This window comes from Lampris incognitus, chromosome 15, assembly GCF_029633865.1.
Source record: "Lampris incognitus isolate fLamInc1 chromosome 15, fLamInc1.hap2, whole genome shotgun sequence".
NCBI classification, from domain to species: Eukaryota; Metazoa; Chordata; class Actinopteri; order Lampriformes; family Lampridae; genus Lampris; species Lampris incognitus.
The window spans coordinates 21,525,899-21,538,421 of record NC_079225.1 but is presented as its reverse complement, the minus strand read 5'-3'; the positions used below and the strand labels follow the sequence as shown (position 1 = coordinate 21,538,421).

The 12,523-nt window shown below is 45.4% G+C and overlaps 1 protein-coding gene across 1 annotated transcript; it reads right to left on the bottom strand.

The window, feature by feature from the left end:
• Positions 1-5,955: 5,955 nt before the first annotated feature.
• On the bottom strand, positions 5,956-7,020 carry LOC130124813 (ALK and LTK ligand 2b-like). Its single transcript, XM_056294161.1, has 4 exons — positions 6,747-7,020; positions 6,485-6,538; positions 6,180-6,260; positions 5,956-6,020 (listed from the first exon to the last, which is right to left on the bottom strand). Exons 1-4 carry the CDS (start codon positions 7,018-7,020, stop codon positions 5,956-5,958), a joined length of 474 nt encoding a protein of 157 aa, XP_056150136.1.
• Positions 7,021-12,523: the final 5,503 nt, after the last annotated feature.

The window sequence follows — 12,523 nt, the reverse complement described above, 5'->3', positions numbered from 1 at the left end:
ATAAATGAAGATCATTGTATAGATTTTTTTTCCCACACACCTCTTCACAACATGGATGTATTTCAAATATAAGCATAAGCACAACTATGAATACTCTAAATCATCTTTTTTTAATCGAGATAATCGACTGTTGATATTGAATGCATGGAGAGTTTTGCTAATTGAAAAGGCAATAAAGGCCGTGACCAGGGTCAGAGTATAAGCTAGCCCCAATGCTAATCTTGATGGGTATTTGGGAAGATGTTTTGTGGTTAAGATAGGCCATCACTTTTGGTTTTATGTAGAATACAGCTGAGTGTCTGACCTCATGTAGCATGAGATACTTTGACAAAAGTGGTTATTTTAAAACAGCTTTTTTTTTTTTTGGCTTTGTCCCTTTTTTCTCCCTAATTGTACTTGGCCAATTACCCCACTCTTCCGAGCTGTCCCGGTCTCTGCTCTACCCCCTCTGCTGATCCAGGGAGGGCTGCAGACTACCACATGCCTTCTCTGATACATGTGGAGTCGCCAGCCGCTTCTTTTCACCTGACAGTAAGGAGTTTCACCAGGGGGACGTAGTGCATGGGAGGGTCACACTATTCCCCCCAGTTCCCCCTCCCCCCAAGCAGGCACCCCGACTGACCGACCGACCGACCAGGACACATACTTGGCTTCCCACCCGCAGACATAGCCAATTGTGTCTGTAGGGATGCCTGGCCAAGCCGGAGGCAACACGGGGATTCGAACCGGCAATCCCTGTGTTGGTAGGCAACGGAATGGACCACTACGCCACCCGGAGACTCCCTTTAAAACAGTTTTTAAATGGGCTTTTTAAAGTTAGAATTTTTTTTACCATTTAGATTTTAAATGAAAGAATATTAACTATTTGCTCTCATGAAGGACCATTGAAAGGCCCCTCCTTTGTAACATGCCAAAGTTGTTCTGCACCATATCAACAGCAGCTGACATCTTTAAATTGAGGTAAGCCCATGATGAGGTAGAAAGAGATGCTAATGCTGAGGTGGACTTCCTTTAGTTTGGCCAGTCACTGCCAAAGAGCCTGTGTGTTCAGCAAAGCCCCCCAGCAAAGCTTCTTTCTGGGGGGAAAAAAGGGTGAAATACTGATTTTTCTTGTTTGACTTGATCTCTCAAAAGACAGATCCTCAGTCTTTCCTTCAGATACAATAATGTTGTATGACAATTTATGACTGGAAATTGAGTACGACCGGATGACAGCATTTGGATGTGTTTTTCCTATTGTTTTGGGCATTTTGGTCCCTTATTCTATTTTATTTTTTATTTTTTGGGTCTGCAACTCATTAATATATTGCCTCATAGAGAAAGAACTGGAACAGATGTGCAAGGTTTCTGTATCAGTAATCCTGCCGGGATGGTTTTCTGGGAACAACAGCACCCTTTTTAGTTTGGACCTGGTAGCCCTAATTTAAACAGCAGACCTCATTTGGACTCAAGAATTAAGACAAATATGCATTAAATCAACAAAAGCCATCTTTACCTTTTTATTGCTGACTGGTGTTAAGTTTTTGTTTGTATTTATTCTTCTTATTCATTGCAAATCAGACAGTCCTATGAAGGCCATATTTAAAGCATATTGTGTAAACCACCACGGTGATATATCCCTTCAAGGCACTATCTAATTCAAATGGGACTCATTGTACATAGAGCACAGAAAAATAGTAATTTTGGAAAATAATCTGGCGTTGAGTTTTAAAGCTACTATTAGGGCTCATTTAAAGTCTTAACTTTTAAACTTTTTAAAGTTTAAACTGTTTGGCTTAGTGGCATGCACAACACCCTGTTTGTTACATGGTAATGGTGTCTGCAACGCTCCTAACTTTAAATTGCCCCAATGTCCAAAGACATGTAGGTCAGGTGAATTGGCCATACTAAATTGCGCCTAGGTATGAATGTGTGTTTGTGTGTGTGTGTGTGGGCCCTGTGATGGCTGTGTGGCCTGTCCAGAGTGTCTCCCCACTTGCCGCCCAGTGACTGCTGGAATAGGCTCCAGCATCCCCGTGACCCTGAGAGCAGGATAAGCGCTTCAGATAATGGATGGATGGATGGATGGATGGATGGCGTTAATGTTTGCTTGTGTTGCTCTAATCCCAACATGTTAGTTTTTCTTGGCAAATATTTGCTTTCTTGGGCGTCCGGGTAGTGTAGCGGTCTATTCCGTTGCCTATCAACACGGGGATATCCGGTTCGAGTCCCCGTGTTGCCTCCGGCTTGGTCGGGCGTCCCTACAGACACAATTGGCCGTGTCTGCGGATGGGAAGTCGGATGTGGGTATGTGTCCTGGTCACTGCACTAGCGCCTCCTCTGGTCGGTCGCAGTGCCTGTTCAGGGGGAAGGGGTAACTGGGGGGAATAGTGTGATCCTCCCACGTGCTACGTCCCCCTGGCGAAACTCCTCACTGTCAGGTGAAAAGCGGCCGGTGACTCCATGGATCGGCAGAGGGGGTGGAGCAGCGACCAGGACGGCTTGGAAGAGTGGGGTAATTGGCTGGGTACCGTTGGGGAGAAGGGGGGGGGATCCAAAAAAATAGAAATTTGTTCTCTCCGTTATCAAGCAGCAACAGAAAATGTACTGATCTGTCTAACGCAGGTACTTAAAATGGACTCTGGGCCCCAAATGAGCATAATTGAAGGCCTAATACACTTTTTCCAGCTGTGGAAAATGTCAGAATATAGTTTCATATAACTTCTTGTCCAAAAGATGACATGATTATGTTATGATGTGATTCAGCATTTTTTTTTTATCATGCTAATTTAATCGTATGCTCCTAGCTACTGTGTGTTTTGGGATGGGTGAAATGCAGAGGTTGAATTTCCCCACGGGGATTAAATAAAGTACATCTTAATCTTAATCTTAATCTGAATATCTAAACCAGAGTCTGGTTTTAGAGTTTGGTGGAGTTATTTTGTCACTCAGACATCGTTTCTTGTCCAGCTGAGGTTGTAAGGGAAAACACAGCATAAACAAAAACCACTCACTTCTGTACCAATCATATAATTTATTAAATATATTTCATTTTTAAAAAAAATATTTATATATACACTACCGTTCAAAAGTTTGGGATCACCCAAACAATTTCGTGTTTTCCATGAAAAGTCACACTTATTCACCACCATATGTTGTGAAATGAATAGAAAATAGAGTCAAGACATTGACAAGGTTAGAAATAATGATTTGTATTTGAAATAAGATTTTTTTTACATCAAACTTTGCTTTCGTCAAAGAATCCTCCATTTGCAGCAATTACAGCATTGCAGACCTTTGGCATTCTAGCTGTTAATTTGTTGAGGTAATCTGGAGAAATTGCACCCCACGCTTCCAGAAGCAGCTCCCACAAGTTGGATTGGTTGGATGGGCACTTCTTTGAGCAGATTGAGTTTCTGGAGCATCACATTTGTGGGGTCAATTAAACGCTCAAAATGGCCAGAAAAAGAGAACTTTCATCTGAAACTCGACAGTCTATTCTTGTTCTTAGAAATGAAGGCTATTCCATGCGAGAAATTGCCAAGAAATTGAAGATTTCCTACACCGGTGTGTACTACTCCCTTCAGAGGACAGCACAAACAGGCTCTAACAGGTACTGTTTAATGAAGATGCCAGTTGGGGACCTGTGAGGCGTCTGTTTCTCAAACTAGAGACTCTAATGTACTTATCTTCTTGCTCAGTTGTGCAACGCGGCCTCCCACTTCTTTTTCTACTCTGGTTAGAGCCTGTTTGTGCTGTCCTCTGAAGGGAGTAGTACACACCGGTGTAGGAAATCTTCAATTTCTTAGCAATTTCTCGCATGGAATAGCTTTCATTTCTAAGAACAAGAATAGACTGTCGAGTTTCAGATGAAAGTTCTCTTTTTCTGGCCATTTTGAGCGTTTAATTGACCCCACAAATGTGATGCTCCAGAAACTCAATCTGCTCAAAGAAGTGCCCATCCAACCAATCCAACTTGTGGGAGCTGCTTCTGGAAGCGTGGGGTGCAATTTCTCCAGATTACCTCAACAAATTAACAGCTAGAATGCCAAAGGTCTGCAATGCTGTAATTGCTGCAAATGGAGGATTCTTTGACGAAAGCAAAGTTTGATGTAAAAAAAATCTTATTTCAAATACAAATCATTATTTCTAACCTTGTCAATGTCTTGACTCTATTTTCTATTCATTTCACAACATATGGTGGTGAATAAGTGTGACTTTTCATGGAAAACACAAAATTGTTTGGGTGATCCCAAACTTTTGAACGGTAGTGTATATATGCATTTAGCGCCTATTTGATACATGCTTGTGGCTTTAGTTAGATGACTCCCTCTTATACTTTGTTTTACAAGATGTACTTGGTTAAAATGTTCATGTCCCACATACAGTAAAGTGGAGACTGATGACAAATTGACCGTATAAATATGAATTGTACCGCTCTCAACCGAGATTCACGGGTGCTGTGTTCACAACACTTTGACTTGCAACCACCCCGTACGTGAGATCGGTCTCTGTTTTGAATGTGCCTTGCAAAGACATCGAGAGGCGACAGATATGTTTATGCAACTAATAATTTAATCATGATTTTCAGTGTGAGCACAAGTGAATGAAAGATCGCGAGAGACTGCCGGGGTCTGAGACAGCCTTTTGTCAAGTAATAGTGCAGAGGAGAGGTGGCTGGCTTGACCTAACGCATTAATGCACAACAACCATATGTAAAGGCCACGACATACCCAGACTAAACATACCACTTGCATATAACTTCTGATTATGTTCTTTGCTTACAAAAACATGAACAAAACACTCCCTTTTTGTGTCCCCCCCCCCAGAAAAAACACAAATACCAGCAGGAAAAGGCCCCAAATTGGTTATGAGTCAACATATTCTTCTCTCATAGCCATTTCTTCTTCTTGTATTTCACCAGCTATGTCTTCTGTCTGTGTGTTGTTGCCTAGTCACTAAGTCACTACCTCCTGTAGGAACAAGTGGTGATAGCCCATCACAGAGGCCAGACAGAGCTGTGGGTGGTGGTAATCCATGTCTATGGAGAGCAGATCCCTCCGAAGGACAATACTGTGCCTCATAGCAGACCGGGCTGGTCAGAATGTTTTAAGCTTCCCCCCGTTACTGTCCAAGGCACTCTTATCAGAACTTTTTTCTTCTGCATGGATTGGGTTTGGCCTCCACCTACAATGAAAAGGAAGCAAACTTTAGTGCACTCCGAGGCTTGGTGGAACTCAGAAAATTCCTTCCTTTCCAAATTGGCCGTCAAAAAACGGACGGGATACATGATTTGTTAACACATTTGGTTTTTGGGCTGTGCCACAGCTATGCGTGAACACAGCAGAACTCTTGCTGCTATGCATGGCTGCCTTAATGTACTTGTAAGATGGAGAGCTGGTCACGTCCTGTACACTGGCCCCCACCAGATTTTCTTCAATCAAGCTGCTCTTCACAACGCTATTGTTTGGCTTGCACACAGGTGTGTAATCACCCACAAAAAAAAGGGATTTTCAGTTAAATGTGATGGCTAATACATCCCCCAGTAAAAGTGACTCCTTCTAAATGTGATTGATAGTGATGGCACAATAAGCACTCCTTATAGTCTTTTTTTACAGCTTTATCTTCATATTGGTGCTGTGCACAATGGATTTGTTGGACTCCAGTTGTTTCCTTGTGCATTTAACATCTTTCACATGTACAACTGTGTCACTTGCTCCTTTAACTGGTATAGTTACCTGTGTTTGTGTGTCCAAACATGTGTTTCACCCACACCTGTGACACATTGGCCTATCCTCCCCCCCACACAAACACCCCACCCCCGGTTTTCCTGTCTAACAATGGCAATGGGCCAACCCTAGAAGTGCTCCATTTCCCATGCACACATGTTCTCAATGAAATGCATCTCTCAAGTTGTCTGAGCAGTGTAAAGCATTCATGACACAGTAAGCAGCGTGGATCCTTACCTTGTGTGTGCTACCCCTCTGTGCACCGTGGGCTGCCTGCTAACCGTGTAAGGAGCCGCGCACATCTTTTGAAGTCTGAAGCAGAGGGAAGATGACATATACACAATATATATGAGCTGGTTGCTTCTTTTGACAGTGCTACGCCTTCTCGGTTCTCTTTATGGGAAACGTGTTGATCTGAAAAATATACTATGGATGAACCCATCGACTCCTACCACAGAGGGGGGAACTTACATGCAGGTATTGAGCAGTCTCTGGTTTGGTGGTAGAGCCGGTATACTTGCCTCCGGCACTTGGGACCGAAGTACAAAGGACCTGAAAGAAAGCAGTTTTTGAGATCACACTCTCTTTCCATGTACATCCCATAGCCATTAGTCATGTTATTTTCCTTTCTTTTTTTGCACTCTTGAGAAGTACTCTACTCTGTCTGCACACACACACACACACACACACACACACACACACACACACACACAGTGCACACATATGCAAATAAACAGATAGTGATGCAGTACATTGCAACAATGCTTATGTCTTACCAGTTAAGTGTTGAAGAAACTTTTCTTTTTTTCTGAGATCTCTGGGGAAAATTTCTGCAACACATCAGATTGAAGAGACGGGACAGGTCAACAACGTGAACCCTGTTACACGCTTATCATTATTATCATTCCCTGCGGCCATGAACTAGAATAGCGATTCATGTTCTCAGAGTGCACTTTCTTTCTTTCTTTCTTTCTTTTTTTCTTCTTCTTTTTTTAAACCCCTCAAGGCGCTGCCCAGAAGCCAGGACGTCATACTCACCGATAACTTGATCCCCCCTCTCTGTTTTGAGGCTGCGTAAATCCCTTTGCTCTGCTAAAGAGTCTTTCGGAGGTGTTGACGGGGACGAGGTCTGCGCCCTGACCACACGCCTGCTCTCCTCCGCACGCTTCACCGTGTCCGCTATCCGCCACGGGGCTCTGCCATCCCTGCAGACGGAGGCAGCCGGCGTGGGCGCGCTCTCGCTGCACCGGCCGGTGAACGTGTAGATAAAGAGCACGAGTGCCATGATGTCGTGCCTGCGCAGTCCGCTCATAGTTCCCACGGCTCGAGCAAAGTCGACCCCCCTCCGGGTCGTTCTTGGACACTTGTAGAGAAAACGCCTGCAAAAAGAGGTTCGGAGTCATCACTCATAACTACACTTGTTTCCCCCCCCATTCACGTAATAAAATGCTACACTCGTAATATCACTTTGCTCCATTTGCCGACTGCGCCAATTTACCGCACCTTCCCGAGATGCATTTAGTGAATGATTTCTAGGCCAAGTCACGGAGCCCTCTATGGCCGGTCCACCCCACAGAGGGGCGTTAGGCTTAGCGATGGGACATGTCTTGTGAGCGAACGCGTCGTCTTATCCAGCAGACTTGCCAGGTTAGTTTTATTTCAAAGAATGCCGCGTGTGCGAGTGATAACAACAAAGCGTGTGAAAGTGTGCATTACCTTGCGCTCTACTATACAGCCTCTTGAGACCCGCGTCCAACAACTCTCCCGACTTTACCAATGAAAATAAAGCCGCATACACCAGATCGGTTTTTTGAGTTGCTCTCTATTCCAGTATATGTATATATATATATGTATAGGTGTTGGTCCTTTTCAAATCCCCTCGTGAGGAAGAAGAAGATGAAAAAGGGAAAACAAAAGAAAAAGAAAAGCAGCTTGAATTGTGGATTTATAGACGTAGTTGGTCCACTCCAATGGTCACGCTGTAATCCTTGGCCGCGCGTTGGTAAGAACTTGAGGACTGTTCAACTCCTTGTGTGCGCCTCCGCTAAGGAGGGTCAGGTCGTTTTATTCTCTCTTGCAGACGTAGACACGCGTCCCTTGGGGGGGCTCACTCCGACATGTCTTCAATCACCGATGCATGATGCACACACTTCTCAACAGGGAAGTTCACGTAAGTTTCCCGACCATCACTTCGATGCCGCGTCTGAAGTTTTTAAACGCCCCCCCTCCCCCTCCCCCTTTTTTTCCGTCACCATACTCTATATCTGCAATAGGCTGTTACAGGAAAGCCTTCTTCTGTTTTTCCCACGACCGAGATTCCAATCAGCCGACATATAGGCTGCCGCGCATACCGGCATATCTCACTCGCAATATTCTGCCATATTCTCATAAACCTGCTCTCGCGAAACGCTCCACGCGTGTTTCTTGATCAGTAATGGGAACAACACCATCTAATGACGAACGCTGATTTTAAAGCCTGGTATTCGTTTTCCAGTTAGTTCAACTTTACCCCGATAACGCCCCGATGCAGAGAGCGGGGGGTAACTGTTGGCGGTAGGCTACAACTTTCTTCAAGTTGAGGGCGTGTGACTCCCCATATCTCCCTCCCCCAAGAAAGTGATTGAAAAACGCGTTGTTATAAAGGACGTGAGAGGACAAATCACCATTACGTAACCATGGATACATAAAAAGGGAAAACGTAGCGCCGCAAACGCCGCGCGTAAACTATTACAGCAGTCGTAAAAGAGCCCCCCCGGAGCCCACCACGTTAAGCGCGCCACGCAGCGCAGACGCTCGCGTAAACGTCGATCAGCGACATATTCAAAATGCTCCCGTGCTCTGACCTTCTGCAGACATGGGGGGCGTTTTTCTGCGAAAGCCCCCCCCCCGACCGCGTGCGTTTAGTTCTCTCTGCCGTGCGCGACAACAACTTGGTGCTGAAAGGACAGCGCGCGTAATGGCACTAAACGGCGCTTCCTTTGCGGAGCCTAACTTGGTCGTGTGCCGTGGAGGGCCATGTGCGTGCGGGGTTTCGCTCTCAACACCTATACCAACACCACACTGTGCTACACTACACCAGCTGATTTCCCCCAACTCAGCCACCTTCAGCCAGGCGGAGGAGGGGTAACCGCCCGGCTGGTTTGAGAGAAAACGCGCGTATACGTGTTCCTGTATGGCAAGTGATTGGGGTATCGTTTAAGCTTGATCGTGTCTGTGTATTTACGTACACGGGAGGTCTCGGATGTGCCGAGCACGACCTTCCTTTTCTCTAAGGACGTTGCCGTGTGATCAGTCTTCCATGGCGAGTTAAACTAAAGTCCCACTGTGGATATTAATATGCATTATGAATAAACATCGCCGTGTTTTTCCATTTTAATAGCAACACGTGTTGTGATGAGTCGCAGCGAGCTCTCCGCCAGAGGTCAGGAAATGACGCGTTTCGCGTAACGCTGAAACGCGACGCTTCCGCGGGAAACATCACGGGCGAAAAAGAAAAGGGACTCGCGTGCGTTTGGCGGACCACGTTGTTTTGGTGCGCTAAACGGCGAAGGCAGAGCTCCACCGCTTCCGCTTTCAGAGAATAAACAAACGAATAAATAAACAAATAACAGGATACGATCCAAGGAAGGGCAACAGGTAAAATGAGGAAATCACAGGAAAAGGAATAAACATGGCGAGACATCCAAATAAATGACAATTTGTCGGCTTGTTTTTTGCTGCACAGCTACTGCAATAAGAACTGCATTAGCCCTATTGTTTATTAGTGTAATTTGAATTAATTATCACCAAAAATCTTTGTTGTTTTGTAGATGGTAGATTTTTAACAAGAAATTATATGGCTACACTGTTAGCTGCGCAATGTGTAGTGTTGCATTTATAATTCATCTAGGCACATGCTCATCTATTTCCTTAAGCGTTGTACAAGCGTTATTTATAGTTCAGGATAAAATCTAGATGCTCGCTCATATAACAATACATTTAGCACAACCGTTTTACCGGGCTACTACCGTGCAAATATTTAGCATAGAAACACTGCTCTTTACTAAAGAAATCTTAATATGAGGGAACATCCAATGTGTGCAAGTTTACATCCTGAACAATTAAAAAGTTGGCCATTCATTTCTGATTGTAGTAAGCTTTATCTTGACATGACTACGTATGCGGGCCGTTGCAGATAGTGTTCAGTATAGCCACCACTAAACGTCCTTTCCGCTCAAAAATGCTTTATTCCATTCACAGAGGTGAAAAACGGACAGTTCCTGACACCGGGCTGCTGCTGCTGCTGCTGCTGCTGCTGCTGCTGCTGCTGCTGCTGCTGCTGCTGCTGCTGCTGCTGCTGCTGCTGCTGCTGCTGCTGCTGCTGCTGCTGCTGCTGCTGCTGCTGCTGCTGCTGCTGCTGCTGCTGCTGCTGCTGCTGCTGCTGCTGCTGCTGCTGCTGCTGCTGCTGCTGCTGCTGCTGCTGCTGCTGCTGCTCGTTTCCTGTTTTCCAGGGGTCGCCACAGCTTATTTGAAAGTTTCCATCGGTACCCTGTGAGGGTACAGCACCGATGGCGGTCTTGTCAATCCGCATAATGATTTGGCAAAATTTTACGTCGGATGCCCTTCCTGACAACCACTACCCCTATGGACGGGGGCACAGGTAAAGCGCTGGATGCCATCCCAGTATTCATGGACTTGCGCCCATGCCTGTCGCCATTCGAATCAGTCTGTGCTGTAATTGACAAAAAACAAAGGTGACTAATGTTCACGGTGATGGACTAACTCTCACAAGCAAGTGTCAGCAAGTTCATTTTCATACCGTACTGCATGAATGGATATCAATGGCTGCCTGGAAGGTAGGATAAAATGCAATAAAAAAATAATAAAAAAAAGGTATTGTAACGATCACGAATAAATAGGCTCGCTAGCCCTTGGCTAACGGGTCGGACCCTTTCGGGTTCGCGTCCCGGCTGTGGCGACGGTTCCCGGACTGCCCCCCCCCCCCAATTCGCTGCATTGGTGTCAGGAGTGGGATGGTGAGATCCTGAAGGACCGTGAGGCCTTATGTAACGATCACGGATGAATAGGCTCGGTAGCCCTTGCCTAACGGGCCAGACCCCTTTAGTCGACTGGTTAACGTAGCCGCCTGCTGTGCGGGAGCCCCAGGTTCGCGTCCTGGCTGCGGCGATTCGCGGGGGCACGAATCCCAAAGGAAGGGGGCAATGTAACGATCACGAATAAATAAACTCGCTAGTCCTTGGCTAACGGGTCGGAACCCTTAGTCGACTGGTTAACGTTGTCGCCCGCGGTACACTGCAGTATGCTTTAGTAAATGGCTGGGAGTAAAGTTTATAGTAAATAGGCGAAAACATACAAAAACACCACTATAGTCCTTTAACAGCAATGGCAGAGGAAAGCAAAGCATACAATTGGAAGTTATAATAATTTTTGCATTACCACTGTCATTTTGAGACCAAATTCACTTCTGAGAAAAATTTGCCAAGAAATTAGCAGTGTAGATTTCTAATATTTGCCCTTTTCGTAAAAGTAATGCAAATTTGAAAATTTGCCCTGACTCAGAGCTAGGAAGCCCGACTAGCTCATGCCCCATACTAGCCACTCCCTCTCGTCGCAAACTACATTGAGTTGTCTATATGCTGTGATCTTGCAAGTTTGTACTCACAAGTTCCATTTGTCAAGCACATACTCCTCAAAAACACAAATTTGTGGGCTAATCATACATTTTGTTCCAATGCCATCATCCAATGACATCACAAACGGCAACAGCAAAAAAGGCATGGGTCAATGTGGTCAAAATGAAGTCAAACCCTGGTGCAGTTTCCACTCGCGGCCACAGAAATCCCTAATGAGCAAAAAAAGTTACATAGTGAGACCAGTGTTCGAACTGTACCGTGGCCTTCGGGGGAGCCCACTTTTTGTATCTTTTCCTCCGATGGGGGGCGGGGCGCTTGCGCGCGCCTCAAAAAGAGGACTTAAAATGACTTACAAAGATACAACAGCTGCAAGTGTATGCCTACTTGCTTTATGCAGGCACATCGTATAGGCTATATAAACATATACTCTTATACTCCCTCTATATAAAATAAGCTATACACAAAGCACATCAGGTTGCCTACAATCGAGTACATCAACAACAGATAAGTTACCCGTCACAGGCTACAGAAGAACACCATAATTCCTCCGTTCCATTAAGACATCGAGGGTCACTTAGACCTATAACAACCCAGCCACGACACATTGGGAATAACATGCCTTACCTTAATACAGAATCGACCACAGAGGCCTGGAGTCAGCTGCCTTTGCTGTTCGTCCAGAAATCCATGATGTGGACGGGCGATGACCTGCCTTAACCCAAGATGTGATAAAGGGCATTGGGGTGAAACTCTCCAACGGGGGTCCATTAATATCCAGAAAAAGGAGCGATGAGAGGCTGTTTTCACGCAACCTATTGCGGGTCTTGCTGTCAGTATCATTGACGGCAGAAAATCCCCTCTCACACTCAGCTGAAGTGGGAAGGTATGTTCCACTCGCTGTACAAAGCTTTTCCAGCGTTTTGCCTGGTGCTCTGTCTTGTAACTTCCAGTCGCAGAACTCCAACTTCCTTTCTGGCTGGTTCTCCAAACATTTTAGCAAGTGCCCGTACTTCGTTTTCTCCATACAGAATCAAAGCATTCCGATCCTGTGGCCAAAAGTTCTTGTCCAGGGGTTTCAGCATCTGTAGGAGGTCTAATTCTGGCATTCGCCTTGTGAGATTGTCAATCACAGATCGATAAAACTGATTTCGGTTAATCTTACCCATGCCCTTAAGTAGTTGA